General features: G+C 40.1%; 2 protein-coding genes across 3 annotated transcripts; one reads left to right on the forward strand and one right to left on the reverse strand.

The window, feature by feature from the left end:
- The first annotated feature begins 454 nt into the window (after nt 1–454).
- Nucleotides 455–10,563, forward strand: LOC115667133 (DExH-box ATP-dependent RNA helicase DExH16, mitochondrial). 2 transcript variants are annotated; one of them, XM_056319374.1, is made up of 16 exons: nt 455–757; nt 1,767–1,938; nt 2,309–2,430; nt 2,905–3,095; nt 3,452–3,592; nt 4,159–4,281; nt 4,408–4,485; nt 5,589–5,757; nt 6,809–6,921; nt 7,093–7,173; nt 8,166–8,231; nt 8,348–8,412; nt 8,698–8,743; nt 8,841–8,957; nt 9,915–10,006; nt 10,090–10,563. In XM_056319374.1, the coding sequence occupies exons 1-16, from the start codon at nt 484–486 to the stop codon at nt 10,181–10,183; spliced, it is 1,944 nt and encodes a 647-aa protein (XP_056175349.1). In that variant the 5' UTR covers nt 455–483; the 3' UTR covers nt 10,184–10,563. The 2 variants fall into 2 exon arrangements, 1 of the variants encoding a protein (XP_056175349.1); XR_008818314.1 differs by lacking the exons at nt 8,841–8,957; nt 9,915–10,006; nt 10,090–10,563 and having other exon boundaries at nt 8,166–8,265; nt 8,698–8,727.
- A 987-nt stretch (nt 10,564–11,550) lies between these two features.
- LOC115669105 (pentatricopeptide repeat-containing protein At3g22690) lies at nt 11,551–15,132 on the reverse strand. Its single transcript, XM_030590418.2, has one exon. It carries the CDS (start codon nt 14,858–14,860, stop codon nt 12,317–12,319), a length of 2,544 nt encoding a protein of 847 aa, XP_030446278.2. The 5' UTR covers nt 14,861–15,132; the 3' UTR covers nt 11,551–12,316.
- Nucleotides 15,133–17,300: the final 2,168 nt, after the last annotated feature.

Below are 17,300 nucleotides of genomic sequence, written 5' to 3' on the forward strand. Positions count from 1 at the left end.
ATGACACGAATAGTTCATGAATTTTAGCTCAATTTGTGACGTGGTTCGTGAACTTTTAATTTGTTCAATGTGATCCTCGAACTTTAGCCTAATGTGCAATGTGGTCCTTGAACTTTTTGTACATGTTCAATCTAATCTCCGGATTATATAAAAATGTTCAATTTAATTCATGAACTTGAATTAATAAAATGACAACATTGAACAATTTCATATAATCTAGAAACCAACTTAACATGTACCAAAAGTCTAAAGACTACATTGAATAAATTTAAAGTTCATGGACCACATTGCACACTGAGTTAAATTTTAGTGATCCCATTAAATAAATTAAAAGTTCAGGGACCATATTACATATTGGGCTAAAGTTCAGGGACTATTTGTGAAAGCGTAAGAACGACATCGTATAAATAAAAAGAAGTTCGGGCATATTCGATGGCTTTATTATACACGACCGAATCGGCTGGTCGTCCGGCGAACCCCCACATGCTTGGGCGGACGCTGATTTCGGCGAACGTGAAGCGGACGTCTTCCGTCTGTCGCTTCCTTGGTTCTTCCAACATATTCTCCATCTCCGAGATTACGGTCAAGCCTCAAGAATCGGTGACACCCGTTTCGTTTCGGCGACGTCTCGTCCGTGACATAAACTCTCAAACCCACGAATTGTATCGCCACCAACAGCGGTTCCCGCGACCTCTCATGGCTGCTCTGTTGCTCCGGCGGCGAGTCTCGGCTCTGGGTGTCCCTCCCATTCTCAAAGGTCCGACCTTGAACTCGTGTTCTGCCCAATTCTTGATGGCTCTGTATCTCTGTTGTTGCTTCATTGCTTTAATGGATTGTAGCTCAGATTAAAATGCTTTTGCTTTCTCTTGTTTTTTCTTTGCCTTTTTCTTTCTGGGCATTTTCTGGTTTGGGTTAGCTGACCTGAGAATACATCTATTGAGGTAGGAGACTTCAACCAGGGGACCGTTTTTGTTTTCTTTCTTCTTTTTTTGGAGTAGTGAGTTTCTGTTTTATTGATATGGTATTGAATTGTTCAGTCATCTGTCAAGAAATAGCTAATGTGTTGATTCTATGCTGGATTTCTAGCTTTTCTGTAACTCGAGGTGTAATGTGAGAAGTAGGATCTTGTCTGCCGAAAGTACTTTTCTTTTTGGTCTTGGGACAGGAGAGGTAACCAATTTCAAATGCGTATGGATATCCACCAAAATCTATGCAGTTCTTATAATTGGGTAGACTGGTCTACGAAGTCAGGCACTTTGGTCAATGTCTTGACATTGCCAATATCCTGTTTCACCAATTTTAGTTTGCTGGTATAGGCTATATCCTCGCTCCTTCCGAAACTCCATTGACAGAAATTTTTGCTATTCAATATAACTGAAGTATATGTCTGTATTGTCTGTAAAATATGTCTATATTACTGATTGTCACATTCGCAAGTAGATATTTGCGGATCAAAATGGTGTTAGATCGCAATTTGCGTAGACAACATTACTTGTTGATGATTGCGAATAACCTTTGTTTTGCATGGATATGATCGAAACGCAAGAATTGCAAGGTATTCTAGTGCAACTTCCTACTTAATGAGGTCATGTGAGCACTGTACAACAGGAGACCATACGCTGGCTTTTTCAACATCGATACATTGTAGATTTTGTTGTGTGTTCGTTTCCAGTAAAAGAAAACGTTGTCCTTGCATCAAACTTTATGGAGGCACTATGATTTGATTGTATCGTTGCACCTTTTGGTATGGTGTTTTCTGTTGATAGATAATGTGGAGTCGTTTTGGCTGTGGCTGGAATTGAAGGGCGGATGTGAAACGGGGGTAATTAAGACGAGAAGGCACTATGGAAGCTGTAGCAGCACCAGAAAGTTTGATTTCACAGACCTGAAAGATGGAAGTTGCAGCATTTCCAAGAAGTTGGATCTCACAGACCTAACGTACGATATCATCTGCTTGTTTCTCCACGAGTTCATTTTCCTTATTGGTTTAAAGTGCTTTGTTTCATGTTGCCTTTCTTTTTGTCAGTGCCAAGCATCACTGTCTTCCTTTTGTTCTAGAATATATTTTAATATGTGAGGAAGCTACTTTTGTAGTGGGATAAATCATTTTTTGATCGATGGCTCTTTTGGGCAATGAAAAATTATGTTTACCGATGTATCTAGTACTTGGTCCATTTATATGCATATGGTATGTCAAGCAACGTTGACTGAAAAGTTTATCTCTTCAACTTTGTTTTTCAACTCATACCCTCAATATGCATCCGCAATCTTTTAATTTCCATCATTATGAAGAAGTGCAATTTTCCAGTCGTCCTCATACATGGTACCCCGTGGCGCGGAAGAAAAGGCGCATGGTCATTCTCCATGTAGGCCCGACTAACAGTGGCAAAACACATTCTGCACTGAAGCAACTGGAGCTGAGTTTGTCAGGCAAGCTTTTCTTTATGTTTCGGAGTACTTTGATTAGTGGAAAAATCACATATCACCTGCCCATGTATAGAAAGGCAGATTTTCAAAGTACCTGCCTAACTTTCAGAATGTTAAAACAAGTTGTCACAACTTTATATATAGTAAGAAGTGTCACACTTTCAGCCAATTTTAACAGAGATTATCATGTGGTTCTCATGCAAAAGCCATTTACTGCAAGTACGCATGTGTGGATAGCCGGTCTACGTCTAAAGCATGTGAAACTTTGTTTTGTTGGAATAGGAAATGTGGTAGTTGACTTGTATGCAAGGAGTTGAGGGAGGCTTTTCAATTAATATTCTTAGTTTTACGTAGACAATGTGTTTATGGCCCTCTCTGTAGGTAGGGAATTTGTCGATTCACGTGATTAATATGTATGCATTACTTGCAATTTTGCCCAAGATTTATTGTTTTTCTGAATAACTTTACAAACTTTAGGTGTATACTGCGGTCCCTTGAGGTTGTTGGCCTGGGAAGTGGCTACACAAATGAATAAGGCAAAAGTTCCTTGTGATTTGATTACGGGACAAGAGAGGGAGGAAGTTGAAGGCGCAAAGCACAAGTCTATGACAGTTGAGATGGCTGATGTTACGTCAGACTATCACTGTGCCGTCATTGATGAAATCCAGGCATGTTGTTGACTGGTTCGTGAGACAGTTTTGCTGTGAAACATATAACTCCTGAATTAAATTCACTAAAAGTGCAATAGATCATGAACATGGTGGAATGTTGATTTAATGGATAGTACATAAAATCGATTAAATATCTCATACCTGTTGCTATCAATAACTTAAGAAAGCTAATTTAGGATACAAATATGAGCACACATTGGAAACATCATGCGATTTGCGGCCAAATATCTATCGATCTTTTCACCTTTTGCCTCAGTATAAATTCATACCAAATTCACAGATATGTAGGCTTTGCTTTTTCTTCATCTTATGAGCTTTTGTTTAGAATTCTAACTGTAGGAACTCATTTTCAGATGGTGGGATGTAAGACGAGGGGATATTCGTTTACACGAGCACTACTGGGACTTGCTGCTGATGAGCTCCATCTTTGCGGAGATGCAGCGGCAGTTGCTCTTGTTGAAGATATAGTGAAAGTGACAGGCGATGATCTTGAGGTACTGACATCTTTTCTTTTGTATTTAGATGGGATTTTTTCTGCTATAGCTTTTAGTGGCAACTCAAGAAAGATATATTGTACTAATGACGCGAAATTTTGTAGTCAGTATGAAGAATGGAAGACTTTGTAGCAATTAATTCTCAGTGTCAATGGCTTCAAGAAAATCTGACTTGCCTTTTCCTATACTTTCAATTCCCTAACTAACATATGCCATGTACACTTAATTGGATGTACTAATTAATGAGATTTTGTGCATGACATCTCTTGGAATTTCATCCTTCTGTGAGAGATGTATTATCTTATGATTCCAAGAAACACAATTACCTTGGTAGCTCAGGAAATGATGCCTTGGCCACTCCATGTAGCTGGTACTGGCTATAGACTAGAAATCGCATGTCTCAATGACTTTGGCTTTCAAATATTTTCTTATGCAAATAAATGTCCTGGTAAACTTAAATCTCCACTTGTTGCAATATATTACCTACCAATATGTTGATGTCTTCTTGCTTTGGCCTGCTTTGAGCATATTGCTTATTACCTTTTCTGCTTTCTGCTGTCTGTTAGATTCACTATTATGAGAGACTTTCTCCTCTGGTCCCACTGAAAGTCCCTCTGGGATCTTTTTCTGAAATACAAAAAGGCGATTGCATGGTCACCTTTTCCCGTCCTGGAATTTACCGATTAAAGGTTTTGAATCTCTTCCCCTTATATGTTTTCAACTCCTGTTCATCTGGCTGTAATTTTCATTAAACTGAATATCAATTCATTCTAGTAACCCACCTTTAAAGTGTAAGCATTTCTTTTGCAATGTAGAAGCAAATTGAAAGAGGGGGAGAGCGTCGTTGTGCCGTTGTTTATGGTTCATTGCCACCTCAGACTCGAACAAGACAGGTAGTATTTCACTCCTGTGAACTTTTGCCTGCTTTGAAGAGGCGCAACTAGGCAACTGGAGTCCATTAAACATTAAAATGAAAAGAAAAGCTTATTTGTCACTTGAGCTGGTTGAATGATCGGTAGTCCTAGTTATGTATTCCTTTTCGTTATGCTTTAATTGAGCTTTCATTGATATTTTATTGAAATGCTGATTTTGCTATTCTAATACCTATATATTTATTGATCACTTTGGTAATTGAGTAATAACACATTTCAAAATAGTCATGTATTTCAAACAGAAATATTTTCGTTTTCAAAGCACTATTAGTGACTCTTAACGAGTGCCCTAGAGGCACTCTTTGACATTTCCTATTGATGGAGATTAACTAACGTGAAACTGAAGTTTTCCTTACCACAAAATCTTTGTGAAGGTTTTCCTCACCACAAAATCTCTCGTCAAATTTCATGATCAGTCGAATTAATATATCGATCAGCTTTTTCTACTAGTGGAACTATTGGGGGTTTCAATTTAAAGTTCAAGCTCATGCTTTTGTAGAGGTTCACGTATTGAGGTTCAGGAGCATGTAATTCCAAAAGCCACAAACAAGAAGATGATGAAATAAATGCACCATGTAGCATTTGATGCATTTTGTCAATTGCAGCATTGTCAGAAATGGCTATAATGAGGCCTTGTATTAATATTCCCTGAGGACTGTTCCTGAAATTTTTTTGCCAGTAAATGTAACTAATGTTTTGTTAGAGATATATAACCTGCATAAGAATGGTCTGAGTGATTTATGTAAGACGTCTTTTTGTATTTTGTATAGCATGTTCCTTTTCCATTATCTACATGAAAATCTTTTCTCTTTTCTTTTTGTTTTGCCAGAGCTTTAAATGAGACCTCCTGGCTTGTGCACTTTCTGGAATTCTAGATGTGCTCATGCATTGTGGATTCTATATCTCTTCTCCTGAATGATAGTCGCACTTTGTGGCTTTAAAATTCTGATTTCTGTTCCTCTCTCTCTCTCTCTCTTTCTCTCTCTCATAGAGAATGCATATTCATGTGTTTTGAAAGCATTGGATAATTAAGATGTTCTGATGCATGTTCTTTAGGACTGCAGGCAACCATGTTCAATGATGCAAATAGCGAATTCGATGTTCTTGTTGCTAGTGATGCCATTGGAATGGGTCTCAATCTGCAAATTTCCAGGCTCATATTTTCATCGATGACAAAATTCGATGGTCTCGAGTTTCGTGAGCTAACTGTTCCAGAGATCAAGCAAATTGCAGGTAAATACGTTTTTCATGTCGGCAAAATAAAGACATCATCTGTTACCCTTAGTATACTTTGCATCTACTTGAGGGCTTATATATGTGTAATTTTTTTTTACCCTTATTGTGGGCCAAAATTCTGCTTACTTTATTTTGTTTCTACTTTTTTCTCATGTATGAAGTCTATTTATGACTCGATTTTCAATGATCAGGTCTTGATATGTTGCTATTTAGATGGGTTGTGATGGTTGAACATTATTTTCACTGGGAAAATATGCCCCAACGCCCAAGCCACAGCTAGATGTTTGATAAGTTCACTGAAAATGCTTGTGTGTTGCTGATGCTTTCTTTTTAACCAATAAGCAAAAGTTCATCAACAAAGCACAAAGCTGTCAGTACCCATCAACGTAACATTATTTGCTTGAGGGTTTTATAAAAAATGTCATTAAAAATAGATAAATATGTTAGATCTAATGGAATTCTGATGCTTCAATAGCTTAGGTAGAAACATGTTATTGGATTCATGCAGCATATAGTTTATAATGAGCTAGTTGGAGTTTTTTGGTTGATCAGTTTTGAAAGTGAGGCTCACCACGTACAGATGAGCCTAATATTGTCACAAACTGTTAGTTTATATGTTGCTTGTGCTGCTTCTTTTTGGCCATATTGTTGTCCACCATGGTAAATAGGCTTTGGAAATATGTCATTGGAATTTTTAGACCTATGGGTAGTGCGCCAAAAGCCATCTTGTATTTATATCCCCTTTGCTCAGGTTCTTGCTTAAAGTTCACTACATATAGTTTACTTGTGAAATTGGTTACAAAGAGTGAGTACTTTATAAGTTTAAAATAGTCAACTTATTCATGAGAATTGGGGGAATAATACTGTAAAAGCTATAAAACTGTAGTATATTCTCCTGGTGACAGCTAGTTGTTAGATGCATGCTTTGTATGTCATGTCTGTACATCGCCCAAACTCTAATGTGATTTTGTTATTGATTACTAATTGCGTGGAACATTTTGGGAGTGATGCTCTATATAAAACCATCTGTAAATTGGCTTTAATGTAGGGAGGGCCGGCAGGTATGGATCAAAATATCCTGTCGGTGAAGTGACTTGTGTTGATGAAGAGGATTTACCGTTGCTTCATGCAGCTCTGAATGCCCCATCTCCTACTCTAGAGGTGACCTTTTCATGCTTGGAGAGATCATAGCGACAATACCTATGTGCCTGTGCTTCATGTGGTTTTTAAGGCCAATTATAGTCCCACCAAAATTCATGGATATTCGTTACCAAAAATAAAAATCATAGATATTCCTAACGTACTTACTTTCCCACATGTTCTATTTTGCAGCATGCAGGATTATTCCCTACCTTCGATCTTTTACTGATGTACTCGCGTTTAAACCCACAATATGGTTTTCGGCAGATATTGGTAGGTTGATTTTTCTCTAGGTTCGATTCTAGATGTTCTGCTTGCTAGTTAATTAAATCCCTCTATTGCCTTCCTTTGGTACTGATGTCAAGTTTCTCATCTTAACCTTTTGTACTCATGGTTCTGGCTCTTGGGATGGTTAAAGGCAAGCCAAAACAATGAATAACCTACTCCTGTCTAGTTGTAGCTAATTTAAGGCTACTTGGGTCCTCGAGAGCCCTTTATCCTTTATTTTGTTTTGGTCTCCCATGTCCATTTTTAGCTGTATGGACACCCATAAAGGGCAAGAGAATCAGGTGATTTACATGGGGCTAAACTAATCTATAGCTACATTTCATGATGTCCTTTCCTGATGAACTGAAATCGTTGATGGTTGATTGGATAACGATACTAATGATTGTTCTGGCACACAAACTAGGAAAATGAAATGCATTACTAGCCAAAATGATAGAATGCTTCAGGGACTGCTTATACATTGCAATAAAAAAATTGCCTGAAATTATTCCTCAATTGAAGAAAGAATGATTAAGCTCACAAGTTGAAATAAATCATCTCTTATTTTCTTGACTGCGTGACACCAAAGTATCAAGAGAGCGGAGAAAAAGACAAGTGGTACCAGTGAGCATCATGGCGAATATTAACAAATTACTTCACCCTTCATTGTGTTAATTGTGCAGTGGGTAGATACAAATTGTAGCTTCCAACAAATTAACTTAGATGTGGCGAAATACGGGCACACATGATTAGTACGAGTTGTCTAGTCCTGTTATAGCCTGTGGTCCGGGGCTTGGAACAGTTTATGCTATGATGATGAAGTCAATCTTATCAAAAAGAAAAAAGGTACAAGGTCAATCATTAGACAAACTGTCAACACCCTGTGACCTTTCTGTTTTGTCTTTAACATGGCAATCTTTGGTGTGTGAATCTTTTTCATTCCTTTTCTTTTCTATTCCTTTTCAACTTTTAAATTTTTCTTCGAACATCCTCAACAGGAGCATTTTCTGGAGAATGCCAAGCTATCTGAAAACTACTTCATTGCTAACTGCGAAGATATGTTGGTATGTTTTCTCTTGTTCCTTCATCTATAAGAAAGTAGGTGGTGTGGCAGGATAGGTTTGTTCTTTTGGCCAGTTAAGATAGTCATCGTAATTGACCTTGTTTCAATACATATCAGAAAGTAGCCGCTATTGTTGATGAGATGCCCCTCGCTTTGCATGACAAGTACCTTTTTTGTCTCAGGTAATACCGTTCACCAGTAGAGTTGCTTTTAGTCATCTTTTGACCTATTTTGTCATAATGGAGTTGCCTATAATAAGATGCTTCCTCCCCCTTATTGCCGATGTATGTATGCAAGCACACAATTGTACACGATTAAAAGGGAAAACCTACTCTTTCAAAGTTTCATTTACCTACCAGTAAAAACTTGTTTGCATGATATTTTGGCAATTGGCATGTTATTGTATTGCGGTAGTTCAATGATGCTGATTCATGAGGTTTGAATTCATTAACACATGTATTTTGCAGTCCAGTTGATGTGAATGATGACATCTCAACCCAAGGTCTTATTCAGGTTAGATGAACGGTTAAAATCCTGGTGATCTTTCGGGAATACTTATGGCTATTCCAAATCGGAGAACTAAGATGCTCGTACTTTTTTGGTAAACCAGTTTGCACAGAACTATGCGAAGAGAGGCATTGTTCACCTTCGAGAAATATTTACTCCGGGGACACTTCAGGTACCAAAAACACATACAGCAATGAAGGAACTTGAATCAATTCACAAGGTTAGAATATTCGCACGCCCATCTGAGTGTTATACGACATGCGTTTCTGCTGGTTAAGATGTTTCTCTTTTAGATTGGAAAGAGGTCTATTCTAGCTTGTTTAGATAGATCAAAATTTGTGAAGGGTCTGAAATAAGAATAGAGCCTCATAGGAGAATTCTGTTGGTGCGAACTTGCAACGACATTCATTTGAGACTGTCAATGTGTGGTTATCAATTTAATTGTCCATTTTTTATTTTTTTATAAGTGATAAATTAGGAATAAATCCTAGAAAGTCAGTAAGACCGACTCATAGGCTTGAGTGACAGAGTGAGTGCATATAGAGACTCAAGGCACGCCAAAAGGGGAGGTCTAGATTGCCAAGTTATCAATTTAAATCAAGCTTTGGAACTAGTGTAAAAAAAAATTCCCTTCTAGAATTTTGCGCCTGCAGGGATTAGCTGTTGATTATCAGCAGCTTCAGGAAAATGTGCGATCAGAATTTCGCAACAAAAAAGCCAGATGAGTCAAAATTGTACCTGTGTATCATTTGCTTCAATGAGTATCTAGAAAACAAGCTGCTTAGTGCTTGTGCTTACGCAATTCCAGAGGCTTGCTGATCAGATAAGGGAAGGAGGTTGTGGGTGAATTTTGACGATAGATGACTAAGAAAGGACAATGTGATGTAGCTGTGATGTTTAGAGAAAATGAGCTAAGCAGAAATAAGACAAATTACTTAAGGATCTCTAATTTATCCAAGATGGAACCAAGGATATTTGCTTTTAGGTCAGCTAATTAGGTATATATGTTTCACTACTCCCACTGCTTATGTGAAAGCATCAAACAAAAGAAGGCGGTCATAATTGAACTATGTGAAGAACCATGATATTTGAAGCTGCTTGATTCTTCAGACCCTGCCTAGAACCTATTCATTTTTAGCTAAAAGCTTCATCTTCCTTTCTTGGAAACGAATGAAAGGTTTTGGAGCTGTATGTTTGGTTGAGTTTCCGACTGGAGGATTCATTCCCTGACTCTGAGGTGGCGGCTTCCCAGAAGGCTATCTGTGGCCAGTAAGTAGACCTGGGCTTCAAGTGGCTTATGGTTTTGGCTTTGGCTAGACTTTGTTTACCATTATTGTCCATTTGAAATGTAGGCTGATCGAGGAGTTCCTGGAGAGATACGGGTCGCAGATGCTGAGGGGAAAAAAGTTGCCGTTGCGCAAGAGCTCTAGTTCTATACTCCAGTAAGACGACATATTGTATACTGGATTGCCACAGTTAGCTCAAGCCTTGGGCTTACACACCTGATGGATACTGGGAAAAGATCGGCGTGTCCTGTAAGATGCCTTTATCCCATCCCACCAGCCTGGTAGAGTTTCAACGAGTAAACCCGCCAAGGACCGAAGAAAAATGAAAAGAACCTTGGAAATCTCTCAACCACCCCACCCCCCCCCCCCCCCCCCCACAGATTAGATTAGGACCATAGTGCAATCAAACATTACACTGTACACTCGACATAACATACGGTCCAACAATGTGTTTCTATAGTTGTTTCCTTGGCAACTCTTCTTGCCTTCCAGTGTGTCATTCCTTAATTGTTGAGTTAAATTGTACATTACTGCTGATAATGGGCTTTTTCGGTCAACAACGATATTCTTTGTCAGAAAAATGTTCTTGAATTATTTGCATGCGCAGAAACTCCATGTGTGCCTGTTCATGTCTGCACAGAGGCGTCTGGTGTGGCTGTGTCAAAGCGGTGTAGGCACGCTTGCATTGGCGGGTGTGCAAGCCTGCATGTGGGCATCTGCAAGCGTAAGTCGCAGGTGACTTTGTGGGCACTCACATGCGTGTGAATGATCGTGTTAAGAAAATACTTGGCAGGACTAAGGGCCCGTTTGGTTCGGCTTTGGGAGAATGCATTTGGGGGAATGCAAATACTTTTGGGCTAAAGGTGTTTTCCGAAATGCAAGTAGTGTTTGGTAAGTGTTTTATAAAATCAACTTGGGCTAAAGGACTTTTGCTATTTTATTTTTATTTTTTTTAAAAACTCCAGTGGAGCTACACGGCCGGCCACCGCCTCCGGCCAGATCTGGTCGCCGGCCAACCGCCGACCCGGAGTCGGGCTAGCCCTCCGCCGGCCGCCGGACGTCGGTTTGGAGAAGATGAACAGTGTTGATGAATAGTGCAAGTTGCATTCCGAAAATGCAACTTCCCAAAGCACCTTCAGAGGTGCATTGGCCAAAGGTCCCTTAGCCAGCATTCCAAATGTAATTGCATTTCCCCAAGGTGAGTAAAAAAAATTGCCAAACGCTATTTGCATTTGGCCAAGGGACTTTAGAGGCCAAATGAGCATTGGGAATGCTGAACCAAACGGGGCCTAACAAAATAGCTTCTACCTAGTAGTCAGAAGATTACCCTCATTAGACCCAATTGACGGCCCTTCATTGATGGAGGCGCGTAACACACAAGGATAGGAAAATAATTAGTTTTTTCCACTCCTATGTTGTAAGGTAAAATGAAGTTTGAAGCTGTTTTATCTTGTTTTGGCATGTACAAAGGAATGCATCAAACTATACCTGATAAATGCTAACATATCTCTTTACTTAACAGCAGAATTAGTCCGATCCAAGGCAATGAATGCATGAATACAAGTAATGGGTTACAGACAACAGAAAAGCAGTTATAGGCAGAAAGAACAGAAAGCATCAAAGAAAGCAAAATACTAAAGAACATCTGCTAAGCACTGATGTCAACTGAACTAGCCCTCAATCTGCATTTCGATCCGTACAACCCTCAAAAAGGTTGAGAATAAGAGACGCGATATCAGGAAAGAATAATATCGATCCATGGACTGTAACAGCATGATACAAGTATTACCAGAAGTTGGTTGGGTCTGTCAACAAGCAGATTGATTTATAGTGGTTCTTGTTGCCGATCTGCATATATCTAGACTCTAGCCAATAAATTACAGAAAACACAGATCAGTGATACCAATTTTGGCAATGGCCATGCGCGTTTCATATAAATCATCGCATTTAAAGCTGCCTTATTTGTGTCACATTAAGTTTAACAAGCTGTAGAAAAGGGCGTTGACGGAGCAAAATCATTCACCATCAGAATATATCTTCACAAAACTGTAGCCCATCGTCGGCTTACCAGGGTAGTCCAACAGCACACCACTCATCTCAAATCACGTTGATAAAGCTGAAATTCTCACAGCGCTCCATGTCTTTCTTTAGACCATATCCTTCTCATCATGTAGAGTGCAATCCGTTTCACGTCCTGTGCTAATTCATTTGGTGGATTCCTGCTGACTCGATTATCCAGGACCAAATTCTCTAAGATTGCCTTGGTGGTTGAAAAATTGTGCTCATTCTCGGCCTACCAAAAATCACCGCATGAACAAAACCCGTCTTTGAAAAAGTGAAACCGGTTATTATCTCTTATTGTGATTTCCCGATCATATACTTTTGAAACTAGTTTGGCAAATGTGTGGCAATCAGAGCATGTCCTCAGATTCTTCACAACCTGCACCGGCATCTTGTGACCTGTGCTAATAAGTGCGTAAGCTATAGCCAGCTTCTCGCTGTGCCGACTCAGCAAGAACTTCTTCTCATGCTCATCCACATCAAGAAGAACATTTCTCAGATCGGGAACATGGCCTGCATCCCGTAGCTTGCAATTTATTTCATCCAGCATCTGGGCGATGCGGCTCATTTCCAGGTGAGATTCATCTCCTGAGGAGAACTCATGAACAGTTCCATTTACCTCTGTAGAGCTCGACCCTGGAACCTTGTGCATCCCTCTCTCTTTCATTTGTAGCCTCACTTTCGCTACTTCTGACCATTTTCCCTCGGACGCATATATGTTTGACAAAATCACCGGGATCCCAGTCCTATCTGATGTTAATTCGGGAATTCTGTTGGCAGCATAAGCCGCCATCTCCACATTCTTGTGGGTCCAACATGAAGATAGAAGTGAACCCCAGATGATGTCATTGGGTTCGATTGGCATGCTCTTTATGAAATCTAATGCTTCCTCCAACAGTCCAGCTCGGCCGAGCAAATCAACCATGCATCCATAATGAACCACCTGAGGTGAAATCCCATATATCTCCTCCATGGACTGGAAAAGTTGGCGGCCTTGTTTAACTGATCCGCTGTGGCTGCACGCTGTAAGGAGTCCGACAAATATTACGTCATCAGGTTCAACTCCTTGACAAAGCATCTCCTTGAACAGCTCTAACGCTTGTTTGCCGTTTCCTTCTGTGGCCATCGCACAGATTATTGCAGTCCAAGATGAGACGTCCCTTTTCTCCATCTTCTCAAATATTTGCATTGCAATCCTTGGATCACCGCACCGACCAAACATGTCTACCAAGGCTGTGTCAAGGAGCATATCACGTTCAATAGCATTTTCTTCTGTGTAATGATAAATCCACTTTGCAAGACCTAGCGAACCTAAATTTCCACATGCAGATGCAACACTGACCATTGTCACTTTATCTGCTTTTATTCCCTCCCTCTGCATCATCCGGAAGAACTTAATTGCTTCCTCGAATAAACTCTCCTGAACTAGAGCACCAATCATGATGTTCCAAGAAAACAGATCTTTTTCAGGCATCTCATCAAACATCTCCCTAGCTGATCTCACATCGCCGTTTCTAACATAACCTGCAAGTAGTGAATTCCACGAGACAACAGTTTTATTCGACATAGAATTGAAAATCGTGCAGGCTAGTCCTGATTCGCCACACTTCATGTACATGTCGATCATTGCGTTGTTAATGTTATCGTCTTGTTCTTGTAATCCATTTCTCAAAATGTAACCGTGGCAAGACTTCCCAAAGCAGAGTTCATTTAAAGTGGCACTTGCTGAGATTGCAGACAACATTGTTACCCTATCTGGTTGTGGTCCCTGTTCCAGCATTTCACCCAGGACAACTAATGCTTCTCTTGCCATTCCTCTTTTGACATAATGCGACATGAATGTGTTATACAAGACCAAATTCCTCTCGACACAATTGTCAAAAATGTGCTTTGCAGTAACAAAAGCTCCACATTTCGTGTACATGTCAACAAGGGCACTCACCATATGACCATTAGGCTCAATATCTAAATGGCCGATATAAGAATGAACCCGCTCGCCCAATTTAAGATCCTGCAACTTAGCACATGCGGAAATCGCGCACACCATAGTAACCGAGTTGGGTTCGGCCCCGGCCTCCACCATATCAAAGAACAAGGAAACAGCCTCCTCAGGACAATCCCTCCGGGAGTAACCGCAAATCAAACTGGTCCAGGAAACGACATTCCTCTCAGGCATTTTATCAAACACCCTGCGTCCATCCACGACATCCCCGCATTCGAAGTGAAAATGAACCAAAGTGTTAGCCACGAAAACATCCTCCGCGAATCCCATCTTCACTATCGCCCCGTGAACCTGAACCCCTTCGCGGATCCACGAAGCCCTCGTGCAAGCGCTCAGCAGGAACGGGAACGTGTACTTGTCCGGCGCCACGCCCATCTCCAGCATCCGAACAAACACCAAGACGGCTCTGTCGCCAAGCCCGGCGGCAGAGCAGGCTCTAATCAAAGAATTGCACACGAACAAAGACCCGGCGACGCACTCGCCTTCCTTCCACCCTTCGAACACCTTGAGCGCGTAGTCTATGCTCTGGAGCGTGCCCATCTCGGCGCACTTGGCGATGAGCTCGTTACCGTGGGTCGGGCCCTTCTTGGCGACGCGGCAGTGCAATTGCCTGATCTCGTGCAGGTTCGCGCAGCTCCGGAGGGAGGCGTTCGGGGCAGCCGCGTCGTCCGCGATGGGCGAGAGCCCATTGAGGCTGGAGATGGCCGGCGAGTCCGGGAGCGCCGACACGGGGGGAGGAGATGAGCAGAGAGCGGCGAGGCTCGAGAGCGCCATGGCCGGTTGATGCAGGAAGCGGCGGCGGCTAACGACCGTCTAAAGGCGCGAACTTGAAGGTCATGGGAGGCGCGGCCGGGAATTTGCCGGGGTGGGTCGTTCCGTGCTCCGGCCCGCCGCCGAACTTCGCCGCCGCTGCCGCCGCCGCGACTCTCTCTGTCTCTCTCGAGCTGGCCTTTATCTCCTTCGGTGCTGCTTCGAGCGAGCAGCTGAGGCTGCGGCCGGCGAGGACGATGAGCAGAGTCTGAAAACTTGGGAGGGAAAAGTACGAGTATCCTCGTGAATTTATTATATATGCAGCTCTAACACAAAAACTTTTGCAGCATTTTTATTTGAGTTAATACCATAAAAAATTCTAAGACCAAAAAAAAAATACCATAAAAAATTCCAAATTAGTATACTTATGTCACAAACAAATTTACTTTCCGTTAGTTTTCGTTAAATTTTACCATCAAATTACTGAGTTTGATGACACGAAACAGTTGACAGAGTATACCAGTTTGGGGTTTTATCTTCCCCTTTGTCACAAATTTATCAATTTGTGATTTTTCATGGTACTTACAGAATTTAACGGAGGAAAAATTTATCACAAACGTATCAGTCTGGAATTTTTTATGGTCAAAAAATTAGTTTTAAGTAAATTTATCATAAGTATACCGATTTTGGGTTTTTGGTTGGGGTAAAATTGTCACATGTGTAGTAGGGTTTTTTTGGTATTAATCCTTTTTATGTTGACCTAAAATTTTGATTTTTCGAAGTTTAGAGTATAATTTTATTTCATTATTTAAGTCGATTCATTCTTTTATTCCCCAATAGGATAAAACAAACTAAATTCATAAAATAAAAACAGAAATAATGCATTGACCTTGGCATAATCATAATAATAAAAGAAATAGCAATAATATAATATAATCAACAATGATATGGCTTTTTTTTAGGTCAGTAACGATGATATGGTTGACTTGCTAAAAACATTTCAATTTTATTATCCCAAGCAATTAAAATAATCATAGAAATATAAAAAAGAAATTAATTTATTCTCCATATTTCAACTAGTAGTTAGCAGTTTAAATGGATCATTGAATAAGTACGCGCGATTGTTTTTTCGGCACAACCCAACAAGATTATGCAAACGAAAGAAAAAAGAAAAGAAAAAAAAGGAAAGAAAGACTGATTAAAGAGAATCTTAGAATGCTAGAAAAATAGGGGGGGAATCAAATTGAGCCGTCTTTCAATTAGAGACAAATAATTTCCGTGACGCGAATAAATGGAACAACTTTTATGGCTATGGCGAATAGTACCAACTTCGCTAGGAGCGGTTTCTTAATTAGGGTAATACAAAAACAAGATAAATAGTTTCATAATAGAAAACTGGTAATCAAATAAAAAAAAATTTGAAAAAACGAAGACAACTATTTTAATAAAAAGGATTTATTTTGTTGTTATCAATATATTATTTTTATATGCCAGAATATGCATATCTATGCTTAGTTTTTCTGCACTCATCATCATCAACATCAGCATCATGTCCTGATACTTTGTAAGGATCAGCACCATTCTTGTCATTTTTCTATGTTTATTTTATTATTTTAAATTTTTTGCATATTTATGGGCAAAAGAGTGATTTGACTAAAGTTACAAAGAAGAACTACACTTTTTACAATAAAAAAAAATCACTAGATGCATGCAAATTGATAAATAGACAAGGTTAAAGAGCCGTATTAAATCATGCGCCACCCTTAAAATTTACCTGATTTTCCCTTTCTTATTGTTTCTCTCGAAGAATAGAACAGTAGTAGAAGCATGAGCTTAGATGATAAGGAGAAAAGTGAACTTGCCGCCACCGCGGTCGGAGATTTCGGACCCTAATGCAGGGATGCTTTTGAATTTTCATGCCGAACCACCACACTCGATGGCCGGAGATGGTCGCACCAAACTCTCGACCAATGGCAAGAGCTGTGGCGCCTCCCCTCGTTGATGGATGGCGTGCAACCAAGAGAGATGAGCTGAAGAGACGCGGCGACGGCATGGTGTAGCGGCTTTGTGAAGAAAAAAATAGATGGACTAATTTGAACACGGTAGCTCTCTTTCTATTGTTAGCAGGATACAATACAATCATCTGATGATGACGTATTATTTGATTGTTTCAATTGGTTATAAACCCAAACAAGCGATAGAAGCGGAATAGAAAAAAAAAAGGAGTTAAAGTACTCATTTTAAAGATTTTATTTTTGTGGAAAACAAAAAGAAATAAGCACGATAGAAGAAATTGAGTCTCAAGATATAAAAAGAAAATCGAATATTCCATCACACTTCCCGTTGGGTTTTCCGGCTCTCCTGGTCTTCGCCCTACCTCGAGAGGATCGACTTTGATTGATTCAGGGCGCAACGAAGCCAAATTAAGCGGAGGAGCCGGCAAATTCCAAGTTGACCCGAAGGC

This window comes from Syzygium oleosum, unplaced genomic scaffold, assembly GCF_021117445.2.
Source record: "Syzygium oleosum isolate NSW1041296 unplaced genomic scaffold, Sole_v2.1 Sole_v2.17, whole genome shotgun sequence".
Classification (NCBI taxonomy): Eukaryota; Viridiplantae; Streptophyta; class Magnoliopsida; order Myrtales; family Myrtaceae; genus Syzygium; species Syzygium oleosum.